At 36.0% G+C, this 19,580-nt stretch overlaps 1 protein-coding gene across 1 annotated transcript in view; it reads right to left on the reverse strand.

Annotated features, from left to right (window-relative positions):
- Nucleotides 1-19,580, reverse strand: part of PRCP (prolylcarboxypeptidase) — a 59,189-nt gene that overhangs the window by 15,300 nt on the left and 24,309 nt on the right. Inside the window, 6 exon segments of the mRNA XM_014560903.2 lie at nucleotides 2,852-3,024; nucleotides 3,767-3,924; nucleotides 4,159-4,340; nucleotides 7,047-7,133; nucleotides 7,135-7,149; nucleotides 10,191-10,331. Of these exon segments, the coding sequence (XP_014416389.2) occupies nucleotides 2,852-3,024; nucleotides 3,767-3,924; nucleotides 4,159-4,340; nucleotides 7,047-7,133; nucleotides 7,135-7,149; nucleotides 10,191-10,331 (756 nt within the window).

Consider the following 19,580-nt stretch of genomic DNA (forward strand, 5'->3'; position numbering starts at 1 on the left):
GGTTGGGAGAACAGAGAGGGGGTCAAGAAAGGAGAAACAGAATGAACAGTGAAAGAAAGTGATCTGAAGCTAAAAGTCTGCGAGGGAGCCATGCAGTGGAAAAATTCTGAAATCAGATAGTATAAAATTAAAGATAGATGTTTGCAATGAAAAGCAGGAAGCAGAGAGAAGATACTTTTACTGGGGTGCAGGCAGGAAACAGAATTATACATATATCATAAGCAATCAAGAATTGCTTAATATGTCAAAAAAAAAGGGATAAAGTTGGTAAAAAATAATAATAATAATAATAATAACTGAAGTAAATGACAAGAACAAGTCCTGAATAAAAGAAGTAAAAGATGATTGTAAGGCAAAGACACAAAGTTATCTTGTCTTAAAAATAAACTTTTATTTTATCTATCTATATATATATATATAATAAATATATATACACAAAAGATATAAGAAAGATAATGCTAAAATCAAAAACAGATGACAAAACATCTGAGATATGCTCCACTAATTTTAAGTGATTATTTAGGAGAGAGAAAGAATATAATACATTTATACCTAAGATTCAAAAGCAAAATATCTCAAAAGGAAGAAACAAGAAGTAAAAACAAAGCCAGTTAGACTGTTCACTGTTCCAAATTACAAACAAATGAATACTAAAAAGCTGTATTCCTCTGGCATTTTTTCTAAATCAGGCCGGCAAACTACAGCCCCCAGGCCAAAGCCTGCCGACTGCCTGTTTTACAAATAAAGTATTATTGGAACATAGTCATCCTCATTCACTTACATATTGTCTGTGGTTACTTTCTTGCTAGAGCTACAGAGTTCAGCAGTTGTGACAGATAGTGTATAGCCCACAAAGCCTAAAATATTTACTATAGTCCTTTACAGATAACGTTTGCCAACCCCTATTCTAAATAACAAGGGAATTCCCCATATGTTTTTATCTGTGACAACTCCATTGCTCTCCAAGTGGGCATAAAGATGCAAATGTACTTCTCACTTTGTACAGAGAGTACACAGCTAAATCTTATAGTTGTCACACTGTGGCCAGCAATCCACCCACATCTTCAGTCAGGTCTCCTCCTGGTTCAGTGCAATGTGGGAGAAGATCACAGGCTCTGAACAATGGCTGACTTGAATTCAAATCCCACTTTCACCACCTCTTAGTTGAGCTTAAATTTCTTCTTCATAAAACTGGGATTATACCTCTTTTTCCCACAATATTTTCATGGGGACTAAATGAAGTAGTGTATCTGGAAGTGCTTTGTAAAAACAGACTCACAGATATAGAATACAAACCTATGGTTACCAAAGGGGAAAGGAGGTGGGGGAGAAATAAATTAGGAGTTTGGGATTAGCAGATACAAATTACTATATCTAAACAACAAGGTCCTACTGTATAGCACAGGAAACTATATTCAATATCTTGTAATAAACCATAATGGAAAATAATATATATATAGACATTTATATGTATGTATACCTGAATCACTTTGCCATACACCAGAAACTAACACAACATTGTAAATCAACTATACTTCAATAAAAAAAAAAGAAAATGTTCTGTAAATAGTAAAATAAAATAGGAAGATAAGACATTATTGGCACAAAGGCATTTATGGAGACTATAATTGGTTCAGATTCACTTTTTTCTCATAATTTTGATCCAGGTTTTCTTACTATGAGAGAGATCTGCTCTTTAAAATAACTCTGTAGTGTCAAAATTCAATTTAATTCAAAATACATTTACCTCTGGCCTGCTATGTGCAAGACCCTCACTGGTCATTTTACTTTTTAGATGAAGAAAAATATCTCTAATAGTAAATGACCTTGTTCCACTTGGGTTACAAAGTTTTAAGCAAGATGTGCGTTTAATAGTTCAAAAGGACAGTTAAATTAAAAGTGCTTTTGAAACCTGGTTCTTGTATTACCAATTCTATCTATATTTACAGCACTCCTTCTAGCAGAGACTGTTTTTTTCTCTAAATTTAATAACCATCAAGCTGGCCAACCTTTGCTTTCAAAATTAAGAGGAATGCTCTTTACAAAGGAATACATAAAAAGAATACATACGATAAAGAATTTTGGCATGAAAAGAAAGTTAAAATTTATTGTGTCAAGTGTCTTTACACTTTCCAGAGTGTTTTCGCAACCAAAATTTTATTTGATCCTCAGCACAGCCCTATTGAGATAATAAGGATCATCATCCGATTCCACAGAGGAAGACATGGAGGCTCAAGAAGAGGAGACTTGACCAAGATGACACAGCTGGTAAATGGTAGTTCTGGACAAGGATCCAGAGTCAGTGCTCTTTCCACTCCACCATGCTGCATGGGGATCACACCTTTATGATGTATGTAGCACTCAGAATGCGTTAGCAGTTGACTAAATCATAGCACTGTGCTAGCAGCTGCCATTTATTAAGCACTGATAGTGTATCCACAGCTTTATGTGTCTCATATATATAAATAGTGTACATGAAGTGCATAGCATAGGATTTGGCAAATAGTAATTATTTCATTAACAGCAACTATTGGTCTTATTTCTAAGAGTTAGTTCATAGTCCTAAGAGTTGTAATTCATACAACCCTGTAATTTATGCACTTTATCTCCATTATTTAAATGAGGAAACTGAGGTTCAGAAGAGCTAGGTAACATGTCCAAGGCTGAGTAACCAGAAAGTGACAGAAGCCAGGATTCCTGCCTAAGTTTGAAGTCTGACTAACTCCAGAGCCCCTTTGTCACTGGGACTTCCTCTGATGTTGAAAGTCAGAGCACACACCAAAAAAAGAAGGCGGGGGGAGACAGAGAGAAGTATGTTATTAAAAATGATGAAAGGGCATTTTCCTATTACCTTGATAGGCCAAGCAGGCAAAGGCTGTAAAAAGTTAGACTCGTAAGGGTAGTCCACCATTGCCAGATTTACCCAGGTTTCAGAGATCCAGTCTTTCAAATGCTGAACATCCTGAGAATTTGTTAACGGAGTGCATAAGTGAAGGGCTTCAGAAAGCCAACGCAAGCCAGTGCCTGAGTATAGAATCACACTGTTAGATCTAAAAAACACTGCTCAACAGAAGGGCTTTGCAGATCATTTATTCTTAACTTGATATTTTATAAAACTCCATCTTCTATACAATTTCTCCAAGAGTGCTTTTTTAACACTCAACAAAATATTTTTAGTATAACTGGGTAATTCCATGATAGGTAAGTTGCCACCTAATTATTCCCATGATAGGTAAGCTGCCTACCTTTATGGAGCTTACCAGAATTAGTATTCTGAATCATTCCCTATTGTAAATAAACATATGGAACCCTACAGAGCAATGAGAATGCATAAACTACAACTAAATGAAACAAATTGATTTATCTGACAAACAAAGCATTCAGCAAAAGACAGCAGAGACAACAAATACATACTATGCAATTCCAATTACTAAAAAATTCCAGAGCAAGCAAAATTAATCTACTGTTCTAGAATTCAGGATAGTGTTTAGCCTGATAAATGCAGAGGTAGTATCTCTAAAGGGCATGAGGGGATTCCTGATGGGATTTCTTATTCTGCATGCTGATTACACTATGTATTTGCTTTGCAAAAATTCACCAAGCTGTGTATTTTGATATGTATACTTTTCTATACGTTATACTTAAACATGCATATTATACTTAAATAAAAAGTTTACTGAAAAAGTGGGAAGTGTTAAATTTAACACATAACAGGTTAAAAAAAACAAAACAAAACCACGATTCCATTTTCTTAATTAAACCTTACCCTTTTTTGCGAGTCGACTAATGGCATCCCAGGACCTATGGATGCTCTCTGAACAATTTGGGCCACTCTTCCTAAAATCTGTAGTTACAGCCTTCATAAATACACCACAAGGTACTATATTCTCAAATTGCCAGATCGGGGCAGAGGATGCAAGAGCTCTAAATGGTAAGAAGAACAAAGAAGGAGAAAAGAAAAAAATGTAACTCATTGAATTCAAGTTTTAAAATTGAAATTGATATTGAACAAAAATGGTGAGAAAAATAACAGCTGTTAATGAAACAGAAGTTAGAAACCTCAGTATAATAAAATAGAACATGTTTTACCAAAAACAAATCTCTAAGTTTTCATTGACAATTATTAAGACGTGCTCATGCCAACATAAATGCATTTACCCAACCACAATATGAGGATACTTCATCCTGAACCAGGCTGCAAGCATGCCACCATAAGAGCCCCCTAGGGCAATGACTGGTTGATTTTTGGCTCCTGGGATTGTTCTTTTCAAGTATTTGATTAACTTTGCAAAATCAGCCAGAGCTTGTTCTGATGTCAGAAAATTCAAGTGTTTGGAATCCTAAAGAAAAATGACAAAGAACATGGGTATAAATGTACAAATAATAGCAGCTTAGTCATAGCACAACTCCAGAAAAAAGCCTGATAAGCTTTTCTCCAAATAGAATTTCTAGGCAACTGAGCTAAAACACCCAGTTAAAGTATAGCAATGCTGATTTAAACAACTTATGAAAAACTGATCTTAAAATTTGGGGAAAAAGATAATGTATTTTGCATTCAAATGTAATTTCTCTTAAATGCTATTTACCAAAGACCTTGTTGAGGCAGTAGAAACAACAGAAACAAATGGTAGGTAACATTTAACAACAAATGTGATGGAATACAATACTAATCTTAACAGACAACTACTTTATTATAACTTTTATTTCAAATCTTGAAACATTTACAGTGGCTACCATATAGTCAAAGGTAAACTAAATCCCGTGGAAAATTGAAGTTAGAATCATCAGTAAAAATAAAACTCATCCTTCCTCATCAAAAAGATTATTATGTCTGATATACCAACAACTGGAAATAAGTTAGCCTGCCTGTTGTACAACTATAAAATTGGAGACGAAAAAAAAAGAAAACAGCAACCTATGGAACAACTATTTCAGGCACTGGAATACAGGCAACACAAGACATTGATCCCTGAGAGGACACTCAGCAAGTAAATTTCATGATCATCTAGCTCTCTGCTTAGGGAGAATTTCCTCACTGCAATGTAGGGAGGTGGAACTCAAGCAGAGTCCTGATTAGCTCAGGAGGCTAATGAGATGTCTCTCTTTAAAAGGTAAAGCCTAATTCTTCTCCCTTTGAACTTGGGCTGCATTTAGTGACCTGACTCTAACAAACAGAATGTGGCAGAAGTGATATGTGACTTCCAATATGAGGTCGTTAAAAGTACTGTAGTTTCTACCTTGCTCTCTTGGATTGTCAACTTTGAGGGAAGGTAGCGGCCACGTCATGAGGCCATTCAAGTGGGCCTTAGGAAAAACCCAGGAGGAGACAAACTGAAGCCTCTTGCTAATATCCAGCACCAGTTTGTCACTTAAGTGGATCCTCCATATGATCAGAGAGGGTCCTCCAGCCCCAGTCAAGCCTTCAGATGACTGAAGCACCAGCTGACAATCTCATGAGATCCCCTGAAACAGAACCACCTAGCTGAGCTACTCCTAATTCCTTACCCACAGGAACTGTGAGATAATAAATGTTTAATGCTGTTTTAAGCCACTAAGGTTTCAGGTAAATTGTTATGTAGCAATAGATAACTAATACAGCTACATACCCATATTAAGCTATCCTATTTGACCTTCATGCTTTGGTCTCATCACTCTGAACACTCCCATCACTGGCACATTTCAGAACCAGAGAGTTCCATCTTTCCTCTTTCCTATGTATGTCATTCACTCCTTTAGCCTTCCCCCTAATCTAAGATGTATGCTTTAGAACTTCTTACCTTCTTTCTCATGTCTGTCACTGTTTTTCACTTCCAGTTTTCATGGCACTAATGTATGTAGTTTAGTGCAGTTTTTCCCCCAATCCTCACAATATATTTGTAATATTCCCCCATGCTACTGACAAATTCTGTGAGCACATGAAGGGAAGGAAGCATATCAAAGACAGCCCTTAGCTCTATTATGCCAATGAAGTATGAACCACAGGGACTTAGGAAAAGAGTTACATTTTTAGCTGCAACAAGCTGACTACTTCCCAATGGTTTCAGGATCTGTCAACTCATCTAGTCAGATAGTTACACAAAATAATAAGCTAAAGAATGGAGTTTCCTATGCAGCCCAATGAATATCAGCAAATTGATCAGCTTTTCATTTGTAACACAAGGACTTTTTACTTATTTATTTATAATACGATATAATAAAACCTCTGAGAACAAAAATCAAAACCCCTTTTAAAACAAGAAGCCGAGAAAATGGTTAACCCCAAGTTTCTTCTAACTCAGTTCTCTAAAACATAGTATGTACATACTAATGGTATGCATGATAGTCTTAGGTAGTGCACAAACATTTAAAATTTAATCATTGTTTTTATTTTAATATAATTTTAAAAATAGTACATAAAGCCCTTATTAAGATAATGCTAAGTCTAAAAAGTGAGTTGTTTAAAGAAAAATATTCAGTAAGTAATAAAACAGAGGCAAATTCGTAAAGTCAGAAACACAAGGGTAGTACATGAGTGACTCTGCTGAGGAAGAAGTGTCCTAGTTTCTTAAGTGTAGATCTGTGACCAAGGCCAAAGCTCCTTGTGAGAACAGAAAGGCCAGAAGGGAATCCAAGTGGCCAGTTGACCTCACTGAATCATAGAGATTATTTGTTCTTATTTTATTGAAAAACACCTTTTATTAAACAAATATATATACGTTCATTACACTTTTTCCAGTGGTAGAACCGATAACTTAAGTGTATAATTTACAAAGCAGATTATTTACTGACATTTTTTAAACAATGAAAAGTTCCCTCCACAGTCTCTGCAGCCAAAGATTAAGATTTACGTGGAGACGTCTAGCTTCATCACACTGAGCTAAAGACTGATCAACATAATAGTAATAATATGGTTTAAGAAATTCTACATAAAAATTCTGTTCAAATTCTATATAAAAAGGAAAAATTATATACAAATTACTGGAATTTTGGGCAGTTCAAGCTAAAGCTATTATTTCTTTCATGTAATTAGAAAATGTTCTAAACTCAAAAGTAAAAAGTACACTTACTTTGAAAGAGTTGGAACCAAAGGGCAGGGATTCTCCATAGTATCTATGTTCAGCAAACACCAACATAGCTTTCAGTTCCTCAGCCACTGTCCCACATGAACCCCTAGGAAGAATTTACAAATTCACAGTGTAAACTCAAGATGTGAAAAAAGTCTGAATCTTTTTGCAACTCATATGAGATAGATGTTAAACCAGACCAAAAAGGATTATCTGAGAAGCTGCACAATTCGTATTTGTTTTACAGATAAATGATATAATTGTTGTTTCATTGTTGTACATCAGTCTCACACTGTGAAACAATTAAAAATAGGCCCAAGTTGCTCAACCACCAGTCATTCCAACTCTCCTTATTCCGACACTCTAGTCTTAGAATCAACATTATGTCTAAAATAGCCTTCAAACTGCACTGTCCCAAAGAGTCTAGAAAAGTGCTGAGGATAACTAAGATATCTGCCTACTCACAGACGTTTATAACATAAGAGAACAGTACAAATAAATGTACTGGACCCCCTTGGGTTTTATAGTAATCTTATTTATTTGAAGATAAACAGTAGCTAACAATAGCTAATATTAATTAATTGAAAGTTTACAAAGTGTCAGGCACTGTTCTTAACACTTTACTTATTAATTCACTTAATTATCACAACAATCTAAGAGCAGGCACTTTGATTATCCCCATTTTACAGACAAGGACACTGAGGCACAAGAGTTTAAATAACCTGTGACAGATACACAGCTAGAAAGTAGCAGAGCCAAGATTCAAGCACAGGCTGTCTGGCTCCAGAACAAAATCAAGTGCATTTAGACTTCCTTATTTCCATACATAATACTGGTCATTAATCAACCACTGCATTTTTTTCACTTACCTCAAGTTGTGCCCTCAGAATCCTTTGCAACAAAGCATTACAGGTGGCCAACATCAATCGACTAGATTTAGACTTAGCACAGATTAAAAACTATTTGTCATTCCTAATGCACACTATTGCTTTTTAATGAGCTGCTGCTCCCTAACAAGGACTAAGAACGTCTAAAACTTTTTGTTTGTCTTGACCAATAAACAAACAAACAAAAGAGCTGCATGCAGGTGAGGATAACACTCTGCTCATTCCCTGACATGTACCTTCAGATCCTGGAACACCAGCCCTCCTCCGTCTTCCTCACTCTGGCTTGCGGATCACTCCCTCCTCCTAATTCCACTGCGCTAGGTATAGATCTCGGTTACTTTGATGCAATATTGCTTACCTAGGTGTCTGACCCTACCAGACTATGATAGGGTCAGAGTAAGGATCTTTCTTAAGAGTAAGGATCATCCATCAAAACAGCCAGACCTTTGTGGAGTTGACCTCAGGCTTTGAGATGAAGTATCTGATTCACATTGTAATAAGTGATTATTTGCCAGCATCTATTTTAGGGTAGTTCTATTTTTCAAAAGAGGTCCATGTAACATATTAACATTAAATAACATTCTGTGCCAGCATTGTTCTAAGTTCCTATTTCTTATTTGCCCTCACAACAACTCTATGAACTGGATGCTATTATTATACCCATTTAACATGTGAAAAATGAGGCACAGAATCACTTGCTCAAAGTCACAAACCATAGCGGCAAAACCAGAATTCAAACCTTATCTGTCTGGCTGAAGTTTTCACTCTTGACCACTATGCTACACTGGCTCTCAACAAATCAGTGTCCAGAATATATGAATATGCAACCCAAACATTCTAATATATAAAGGAAGGTGTGTTTAGGGCTGGTAAAGTACCAAGATCTGTCCTTTGAGTTATCTGGAACTGTTCCTACCCTCAGTAGCTCTTCCTTTCTACCACTTCTGAGGTCAGAAATCCCCAGAAGCCTTAAGGTATGCTGTAGTGCCTGTCAGAGCAGTGGGGTCTGTGGAGGCAGGAAGAGCTGCCTACCTATGATGAAGAACTGGACCTGGGAAAATAACTGGATATTTTTTGCCTGTGGCCCTGGCATAAAAGAGAAATCACACAAGAAAGAGAAAGAGAGACAAAGGAGCCTCAGTTGCTTCACAGAATAACAGAGCAGGAACCTGATGGAAAATAAGTCCTGATTTCATCTGTCACTTATCTAAGAGACAGATATCTAGGATCTCAATTCTTAGGGAATTATTTTAATTTCAACTAACATATTTAGACTGTTAACATTTCTAAGGAAATAATCAGAAATACAGAATGCAATAACACAGTATAATTGGATTCATATCTCTGCTTTCAGTGCAGTTCAGTTCAACATTAACTGAGATCTCCTGAATACCAGACACCATGCCAGACATTGGCAGTGGAGAAAATATGATTCAGTCCCCACTCTAAGGTAATTCACAGACTAACTTTTTGGTAGCAAGTTGACATTTTCTAGTCTTAGCTCTGACATATTAAAAAGGAACATTTCTGCCTTTCATGTGTCTTCTAAATTAAGTTTTGTTAACAGACTTAAGCATTATAAAAGATGATAGACTATATGGGCAGGCAAGCAAGCTAACAGCTGCATTGTTGTTTACCCTCACAAATATAATAAAAATGGTAGAAAAGGAAAGCTAAAATACAGCTACAACTTTGCCTTTGTCCATTCCCATTTGATAATCAAACTTGTATTTTTTTTTCTTATCTGCACTGGCTTTGTTTAGATTTTATTCATTTATCCATTTAACAAATATTTATTGAGCTCCTACTATATGTCTAGCAGAGTCTTGGATCTGAGAATAAACAAATAAACAAACAAATAAAAATTCCTGCCCTTGTGTTCCTATTCTACAGGCCCCACACATAATAACATTCCCATCCTCATTTCCCTCACATCCTTGTTCTATCTTGAAATAAGCTAGAAATTTATTTTTAACCTTTTAAAATTCAATTGTCCAAAAACAGTATTTCATTCTTTTCATGTATAATTCTTTAGGGCTGAACAGGCTTATTGGAGATCTATATTTATTCTTTTGTGAACTGCCTATTCATGTACTTTTGATTTTTTTCTATTATTAGTGAGTTTATCTTTTCGTTATTTTTTAAAGAACTTCACAATTAAATACAGAAAAACTTGGTCATACATACCACAAAAGATTTTTTCCAGTTAAACATAATAGAAAGAAAACTGAGCAGAGGAGTTTCACAAATCTGCACATACCGTATTGTTGCAAAACCAGATAATGTCCCCTTCATTACCAGTGTAGAAAAGTATTGATCCACCATCTTTCTTCCAGTGTCTATCAGCTATTAGGTACCGCTGTTTAAAAGTTTTATCAGTATTAAATCCAAAATGATCAACCTATGACAAAAATGAAGCAGACAAAACATATTTCAAAGAAAAATAAAGATCAAAACAATTTATATTTATTCTTCCATTAAAATCAACCTATGCTACAAAAATCACACAAAAAATTAAACTTCATTTGGTTTCACTAGTAGTAGTACTGACACTGTTATTTTTAAATTTCTTTTTATTGTAAGATAAAGCAATGTTAGTGATGGTCAGGATTTTCGATATAAGAGAAAAGACACAATTATAAAATCAAGTAGCTACTTAAAAACACAATAATGTTAAAACGGATTGGAAATAGTGATATGAACCTATTACTTTCAAAACACAGATATTCCTTACTTTTTTTCATTATTGAAACTTTTTTTTCTGAATATAATGCAATTTTATTTTCCCTCCTTTATGATCCAACACCTTATTTCCTATAGAGAACTTTTTTTTAACATTTGTTATTGATTTATAATCATTTTACAATGTTGTGTCAAATTCCAGTGTAGAGCACAATTTTTCAGTTATACATGAACATATATATATATTCATTGTCACATCTTTTTCTCTGTGAGCTACCATAAGATCTTGTGTATATTTCCCTGTGCTATACAGTATAATCTTGTTTATCTATTCTACAATTTTGAAATCCCAGTCTATCTCTTCCCACCCCTAAACGCCTTGGCAACCACAAGTTTATATTCTATGTCTGTAAGTCTATTTCTGTTTTGTATTTATGCTTTGTTTTATTGAAACTTTCAATATCAAAATTCAAGAACTAAACAGACCACTGAAAAGGTCTATAAACATTGTCATCCCAATAACAATTGACATTTCAAGGGCTATGATTTGGGTGTCCAATACCATTCCCTACTAAAAGGAACTAGGGCTTGTTAGTGAAGTGGCTGACTGATATTTGGGATAAGGAAGCTACAAGATAAATCAATGCATCTTGCTGCACAAAAAAGCAAGGACGCATTGGAAAATTAATTGAGTTATGTCTAACGAACACAGATGCCAACTGCAAGGGACTAGCATTGGCTAAACTTTTAATAAACTGAACATAAAACAAATTGAACATAAAAAAATCATTGTAGTTGACTGAAACATTCAATTCATGAAAATCCATTACTCCATAAGGATACCAAAAAAAAGAAAGCAAGAAAAATATTAATTTGCCACCATTTAGGGTATCTATTAAGCCAACTCCTCACTTACAAAATGTGACTAAAAAAGTAAAGAACTCAACATTTAACCTGCCTTTCCAACAGAATTGCATTTCAGGGTACCAAATAAGTTCCAGTTAATGAAAAGAGCTCTGTTAAATCACATGTCAGCTGATGCAGAAGGAAGAACAGAATTAGAAAAATGATACTTTGGCAAACCCTAGTGAAGTTACTGAGTCAGGCAAGAATTATCAAATGGTGTTAAAAGCATTAAAGGAATGGATAACAGGAAAATGAACATTCATATTACTACCAAAGTAATATCATAGAGAATACTGTCACAATATCAGGCTGTCATCATCACCTTAATCTAGTGATCAAAGTTAGCATCACTAACAGTGGTATAGGCAGGGATTATGTATCTCCTCACATGGTATAACACAAAGTACATATCACCTATGATGAATTCTTGCCCAAAATGTTCAACTTGTATCTTAGTCTAGCCTTTAGATCTAATTTCCAGTTTCTGGGAAATACAGAGGGTAAAAGAACAAGCTGAAGATACTCTGATGAGGCAATCAGACAAATCCAAAGGTGGGACATTTTACAAGACAATGGCAAGGCAATGTCCTGATAAAAGGACTGTCTTAGATTAAATTTTAAGGAACATTGTAGGAACAACATTCCTTATGTTGTTACCAGATGTAATGCATGACTCCAGATTATATCTTGGTTTGAATAAACAAGATATAAATGACAATTTAGGGGAAATTATGTTAATTTAAATGTGGACTAGGTATTAGATGATACTAAGGACTCATTCATTTTGTTAGGAGTGATCATATTGTTTTGGCTATATAAGAAAACGTTTTTCTTTTTTACAGCTGTACATGGAAGGATTTAGAGATAGCTACTCATGCTGTCTGTAATTTACTTGAAAATACTTCAGCATATAAAAGTAAAATAAATTTAAAGGAAAAATTTTAATCTACACCGAAAGAGAAAACATACTGGATACTAAGACTTTGTGAGACATAATCTAAAACATGTCAAAAATGAAAAAAGGACACAATTTTAAGCTTAAATTGAACTTTATATTCTTGAGATTTTTTTTCTTTTACGCTTCACTTTTACTCATCATTTTAAAACTCACCACATTAAAAATAAAATTCTTAAACCCTATAATATGGTAAGATTCATACACAACTATCTGAATTTACAGAGCTACCCACCAATACAGAGCCCACTGAGCTTTTAGGATCATAGGGTTTGAATTTCTCAGTGCTTTGGAGGGACAGGAGTGAGAATGCAGAGGCTGGCCTGGGGCACTCAGGCTAATCCAGCGCTGCTCCAGCCTCCCTGGGGCAGGAGTTAGTTCTGACCTAAACCAGCCCCTGCAAGATTTCCCTAGGTCATTCTACAACAGATGGAACTCTCGTACCCACTATCTACACACACACACACACCCTCTTCACATTTATACCATTGGTCCCAAAATGCAAGTTTCTCAATACTGCACCTAATTGCATACTTCCTGATGTCCACAATCGTTACCATTTATACTCCTAAAATATAAGCTATTCTATTATAAAGACTAATTGCCTTGCAGTAAAATAAGCAGTTTGTATGGAACAGGTATATAATAATGATGTCTGTATGCTTAAAACCACCCCCATGATATATGTTAACTCACTTACTCACTCGCTCAATAAGCATCTACTGAATGGGCCAAGTACGCGTTCTAGGCCAAGCAGTAAGCTCAGCAACAGGATAAGGAATTGGCTGAGCCACAATTCCTTCATTTAACTTAAACTAATTCAACTATATCCACTCAGCCTAAAAGAAACAGGCAGACAGTGAAGGGACTATAAACAAGTGATTCCACTTGCTTTGTACAGTGGTTCTCCATGTGAGGTCCCTGGATATCAGTATCAGCTTCATCTGGGAACTTGTTAAAAACACAGACTCTCTTGCTGAATACCAGACCTACTGAATTAGAAACTGTGGGTAATAGAACCCAGTAATCTATGTTTTAACAGGCCCTCCAGATAATTCTGATGTACAGCTAATGTTTTGAGAACCACTGAGTTAGCATAAGCTCCAAAATAAGACATGAGTCTGCTGTTCCTTGTCTTGATCCAGGTTGCAGAATATTTCTAATACTACCAGCATCTCACCACACTGAATGACACTCTGATGTTTAAAGATGTGAATTATCATCCAACAAGGCCCCAGTTGTAAGCAAAGTATATCATTTGAAGCTCAACAGGAAACACCATGATCTGTTTCAACAAAGGAGAAAAGACTAGCTGTGATGGACTTAAAGAAAGGAAGCATATGGCTCTCAAACAAGATGCTTTCCCGTGGTATTCTCAAAGGTAATTTTGCCATAATGATTTTCAACTTACCCACTGACTTTAGAGCCTAGAATTCTTTCTTATTCATTCTTATGAAATGAAATTGCTGTTCCCTTTAAAAGCAGCCCACAAAGAAACATTTCAATAATCCACTTTAAAGGTTTCAAATTTGAAAACATGGGTATGTGTTTGTATATATCATGTTAAATGTAAATGTTAAAAAAAATTATTGCCAGAGGAAAAGATTCCATCCAGAATTACAAAGGCCATGAGAACTTTAGACAGAGAAGACCAGACTTCCTTTTGTGGCCACTCTCAGGGTACTCTTGCTCCTAGCAATCCCTAAGTGTTTAGACTGGGGGGAAGGGGGTGGAACTCTGATATGACAGAAAGAAAGTAGGTTAAGGAGTTAATAGATCTGAACTTGAATTGCTACTGTGAGGCCTCAGGCAAGTCACTTAATCTCTCGGAGCCCCATTGTCGTTCTATATAAAATAAGGATAATAACACATAACTCAAAGGATTGCTGTGAAGATTAGAGAAAGTGTACCGAAAGTATCAGGTATAGTTCCTGACATATAATTCATGCTCAGTGAATCTCAGTTCTCCTCTCCAACCCATCTGTGCACCAATGATAAGCATGGAGTACTTAGATGGGGTAAATGAGGTGAAGAGAGATGAAGCTCTTCCCATATTACAGGAAGTACTCTTAGAATGTTAAAATCTCCTATTTCTTAAATATTAAACAGTTAGAAACAGGTAGTGAAATATCCTTTGCAAAACATTAATTTACAGAATTTTCCTGACTCTTCATAATCATCAAGGATAGCAATTCAGGTTACATAACTGTAGACAGTTTCCAACACCTAACGGCCAGGCACACTAGTTGCACTGTGCCCTCTGCTGTTGAGAACTGAGGCCTGCATGCCACTTCCAGCTCTGAGTTCCTGAATAGAGATTTTATAAATTACAACATAAAAGGAGACAAGGGCCTTAGAAACTATTTGATCTGCATTGTTCAACTGAAGAAACCAGGCTCAAAGAGGTCAAATGACTTGGCCAAGGTCACAAGTCAGAGGCAAAGCTGGAATTTTTCATTATTTTTGCAATTTGGTGTATTCAGATAACTAAATAATAGCTCTGTAAAAGCAACACAAGCATGACCTCGAGAAGGAAACACACCTCTAGTCACACCCAACAGTTCTTTCCAGAATGTGATCCAAGAAATGTCAAGGGATGCTTCCCTCCTTCACCTTGTAGAGGAGAAACAGATCCATGAGAATGGGTAGGCAAGAAGGAATAAAGAGAACACCACCCTGTGAATAGTTTATTGTGGCACAAATAACTATTTTGACTTTAAAACTGATCAGAAATAAGATTTATATCCAGAAAAGGCTGCGAGAACATCAAATCTATTGGACACAGTTTTGGTGGCCACGTGGGAGGAGTGGGGGGCTGGGGGGATAACATAGAGCACTTACTCTGTGACTGGTGCTGTGCTGGTGCTTTACACAGGTCACATCACCATCCTCCCAATCACCCTCTGGGGGCACATTCATTACATCAGTCTTATAATAAAGACATTGAACCTCAGAGAGGTCCAATAACTTGTCCAGGGTAATATAACTAACAAACAAAAGTCAAATACAACTCTTTTTCATGTGCTTTACCCACTATCCAATCCAACCTCTGACAAAATCAGTCTGCTTTTTTCACTATAACACAGTATTGCAGACAGAGCTGGCTACAAAGTTCAACTTTCAGCAGGGGACACTAGAATATCTTTCTCCTAGATTTGCAAAATGAAGTACACATCCCCAACCGCATACTAACAGTTATAGTAAAGAATATACGGAATGTTGGTCTTCTCACTGACCTGATTCGGTAATTGTTACTATACTGTTTTTAACTCATTTAATTAGGCCACTGATAAAAAACAAAATCACATTGACTCTTACTCAGTAGCCTTTAGTTTTAGGAAACTCAGTATACAATTGGTCTCATTTACATACTCAGATATATGACAATAGCTAAGTGAAATTTTACTAAACATATGAAAAGTATACTCAGAGGTATACAGGACCCAAAAAATGGACTCACACCTCCCATAAATTAAAGCACCTTGAAAGAGGGCTCTCCGATTCTAATTCAGAGATGCTAAAATGAAATAAGACCTCCTTTCTTCCATTTGATGTATGTGTCTTGTATTAATTTTGGAATAATGGCATTACATTCTGTTAAGAGTTCCTAAATGGAGACTGACATTGTTTCTGGGCAAGCTTGATCTCCCCTGAAGCGTCAGACAACTCTGTGTTAGAAGGACACAAGTTCTCAAAGAAGGAACCAAAACCTGAAAGGAAGCTGGGGTTTAGGCAGTCCCTGGGCCTATAGTTGGAAAAAAATAGGGTCCTACTAATTTGTCCCTCACCCAGGAGTAGCCTCAGAGCTGGGACAAGATGGGAGAGCAAGCCATAACTTATGAGTCAGATCACGGGTGACTCTTGATTAATTTCTACTTTATTATGTCAGAACCTTTCAAGAATCCTTTGAATGCTCAACCTTTGTTCACCTGTACTATAAAGATACCAGGAAGGATTGGAGAGTAAATCTGACTTAAAGAATTAAAAGGGAAACAGTATCCCTTGATGACAAGAGTGGTGGTGGTGACAAGGGAAAGGATCACAAGTCCCTCCAAGAGGAAGATGAGTCTAAGAAACAAGACTGTCCTTCCCTTCCCACAGGGATGCTCTCTTCATTGACAATCTTAGCAGGTCTAGTTTCCATTTTAACAAGGAAGTGGAAGTTTCATCAGAGGTAACCTTCAAATGAAACCATCCTTCTATGTAATAAGATGCTGCTCATCTTCATACATCTTTCTGTCCATATTAACTAGAAGAGAGAATTGTATGCCTTTCTTCTATATATTACTTGTAATCTGCTCCTAGTGTGAAAAAGGACACTTACAAAGAAATTATTTACTTAAAGATAAAATAACAAACTGGGGAGGGAAGAAAAAGATATGAGACAGTCCACTGTGGAAAAAGTTTGGCTATCCAGCCTCCTATACTTATAAATGGATAGTTAGAAAGACAAAAATACAGTAGCTACCACAGTGCCCCTGTAAAAGACAGATACTTTATAAATAATTATTAAATGACTGCAGTTCAAATCTTGTAAATCAGTGATTCCCCACATAGCTGTGTATAAGGTCCTCTTGTTAATGTTAAAATTCTCATAGACATTTTATATCTTACATTTTATCAAGCCAGTGCTTGAGAAAATATAAGAGAAGCTATTATCAATTTAATAACAGTATGAATAAATATCACAACAGGATCCAATTACATTTTTTAAATAGTTATACTTGGTAGGAAAATGGATTCAGTACAGTTCTACGGTGCTCAAGAAGCCCCACTTCCCCTGACCAAGGATTTTGGGCCCCAAAGACAGAATCACATTCTAAATTACCCATATCTATGATATCAAAATATTTTCTGCTCTACTGCTAAAACAGAGGTGAAGACATCCTGTCCTTGAGAACACCTAAAACACTCCAGTAAATCAAGAAATAACATGTTTTGTCAAACAATAGTTAAGTACTTCATCAGAGGAAGATTCTGGCATCAACTGCTCACTAAACAGCTCTGTGACAGCATCACATGATCAATAACTTCCTGTGGCTTTAGGAAGCTTTGTATCACTAGAATTACCTGACCACAGTTTAAGCTCTCAAATTTTAGAAAATATTACATCGTCAGAGGGCGCTGTTGTGTAAGTGATAAAGTGAGAGACCTGTTAGGTGTTATGGGCACCTTTTTTTTGCAGGGGGGAGGTAATTAGGTTTATTTATTCGGTTTTTCAATGGAGGTACTGGGGATTGAACTCAGGACCCCGTGCATACTAAGCATGCGCTCTACCACTTGAGCTATACCCTCCCCCCTTCGTTAGGTGTTAAATTAGATTCATACAATTTTAGGACAGGAAGGGAACTTAAAGCTCAAGTCCAAACTCTTAAATTAAAGAAAAAAAAAAAAACTGAGACGTCAAAAAACAGATGTCAATTATTTTAAATCTTCCTTTTTTAAATAAAGATATATTCACATAGTGTAAAGTCTGGGTTCAAAATGCATGCTGTTAGAAGTAAGAACAGTGATTACCCTTGCAAGGGGAGGGATAGTGATTCTAAAAGAGAATAAGGAGATTCTGGAGTCAGGGTGATGCATTTTTCTATATCTATAATAATAAGATAATTAGCAAATAGATTTATAAACATTTAAGATTTCCTTTAAGATGTATGTATTATAATGTACATACGATGTTTACATTTCTATTTCACTATAGTCATATGTAAATTATATTGTACTAAATCACATATATATTAAATTTTTCCTTCATTTAAAAATGTACATTGAGTATTCATTAAATGACAGATGCTAAAGAAAGAGAATTGAGTAAGATACAATTCCATTTCTAAAGTTTCAAATCTAAAAAAAGTGATGAGCATACTAATAAACAATCACAAGATGGTATGGTTTAAGTTTTATATACAAAGTGCTGTGGGAGCTGAGAAGTTACATTCAGACCTCAGGGAATCATGGAAGGCTTCACCAAGGAGGTGATATCTGAGCTGAACTCTGAAGAGTAACAAGAATTTTTTCAGGTACAGAAAAGCATTTCAAGCAAAGGGAGCATGATGAACTCCACAGAACAAGCATGTTCAGGAACTGTTCTTGTTTATAGCAAGAGATATATAGTTTATGAGGGGAAGAGACGGGAGATGAGAGTAGATTCATTGGGCTGCCACCTGATGTAGACAGGAAAATCTTCCTACAAAGAGAAACCTATCTGAAATCTGAGATTGCCTCTCTAAACCAACAGGGAATAATGAAATCGGTACATTAGACGTAGAGTCTTAATGAGGCAGTCTTAATTTTGTCTGTTTTGTCCACTGCTAAGTCCCCAGTGATTAGAATAATGTCTGACACATGGTAGAAGATCAATGAATATACACAGAATGAATGCATGCATGCATACATCCTAGCTCTGCAACTAGAATTAAAACAAGCCCAACACAGCTTCAGAGAATAGCATGACTCAAAGCAAAGAGAATGAAAATCACAGTTCACAAGATCAAGCTTGTGCAGGTTCATTTGTTGCACGGGTCTGTTACTGGCTTTGGAAGAGCTGCAGAACACTATAGTCAGATGTGCCTTTTGCCCAGTGACAAATCACATGGCTGAGGGAGAACCCAAGCATAAAATCTAAACCCAACTCACAACAGTTTAGCTTTATCCAGGCTGCTGAGGAATCACGAACTGTATGCCCTCTTCTGGGAGGAAAAACAGGAAGATAAATAACTACAAATTAATACAGACAAAAGGCCAGCATCTGGATGGAGGGACAGGGGAAGAACTAATCGGCATTTTATTGAAGTATGTAACCTACAAGGTCAGGTATGACCTTGTGACAGTAAGTTTAGGGCTATAAAGGACTCAAAGCTGTGGTTCTCAACCAGTGCAGTTATTTGATCTGAATGACAGCTTCCTGTAAAATGTATTATCATAAGGGTTCATTCAGCAGCATACTAGTGTTCAGTAAACCCAAATGTGCTGCAAAATGTTGATTTGATCAATGTGTACGATACATTTTTCCAACAAAGAGTTTTATAAAGAAGGAAGAAAAATGTGAGAGGTATAAAGCCCAAAGGCAAAAAGTGATTAGTTGAGATTACAGGTGAGAGGGGGATT

Source organism: Camelus ferus, chromosome 10, assembly GCF_009834535.1.
Source record: "Camelus ferus isolate YT-003-E chromosome 10, BCGSAC_Cfer_1.0, whole genome shotgun sequence".
NCBI classification, from domain to species: domain Eukaryota; kingdom Metazoa; phylum Chordata; class Mammalia; order Artiodactyla; family Camelidae; genus Camelus; species Camelus ferus.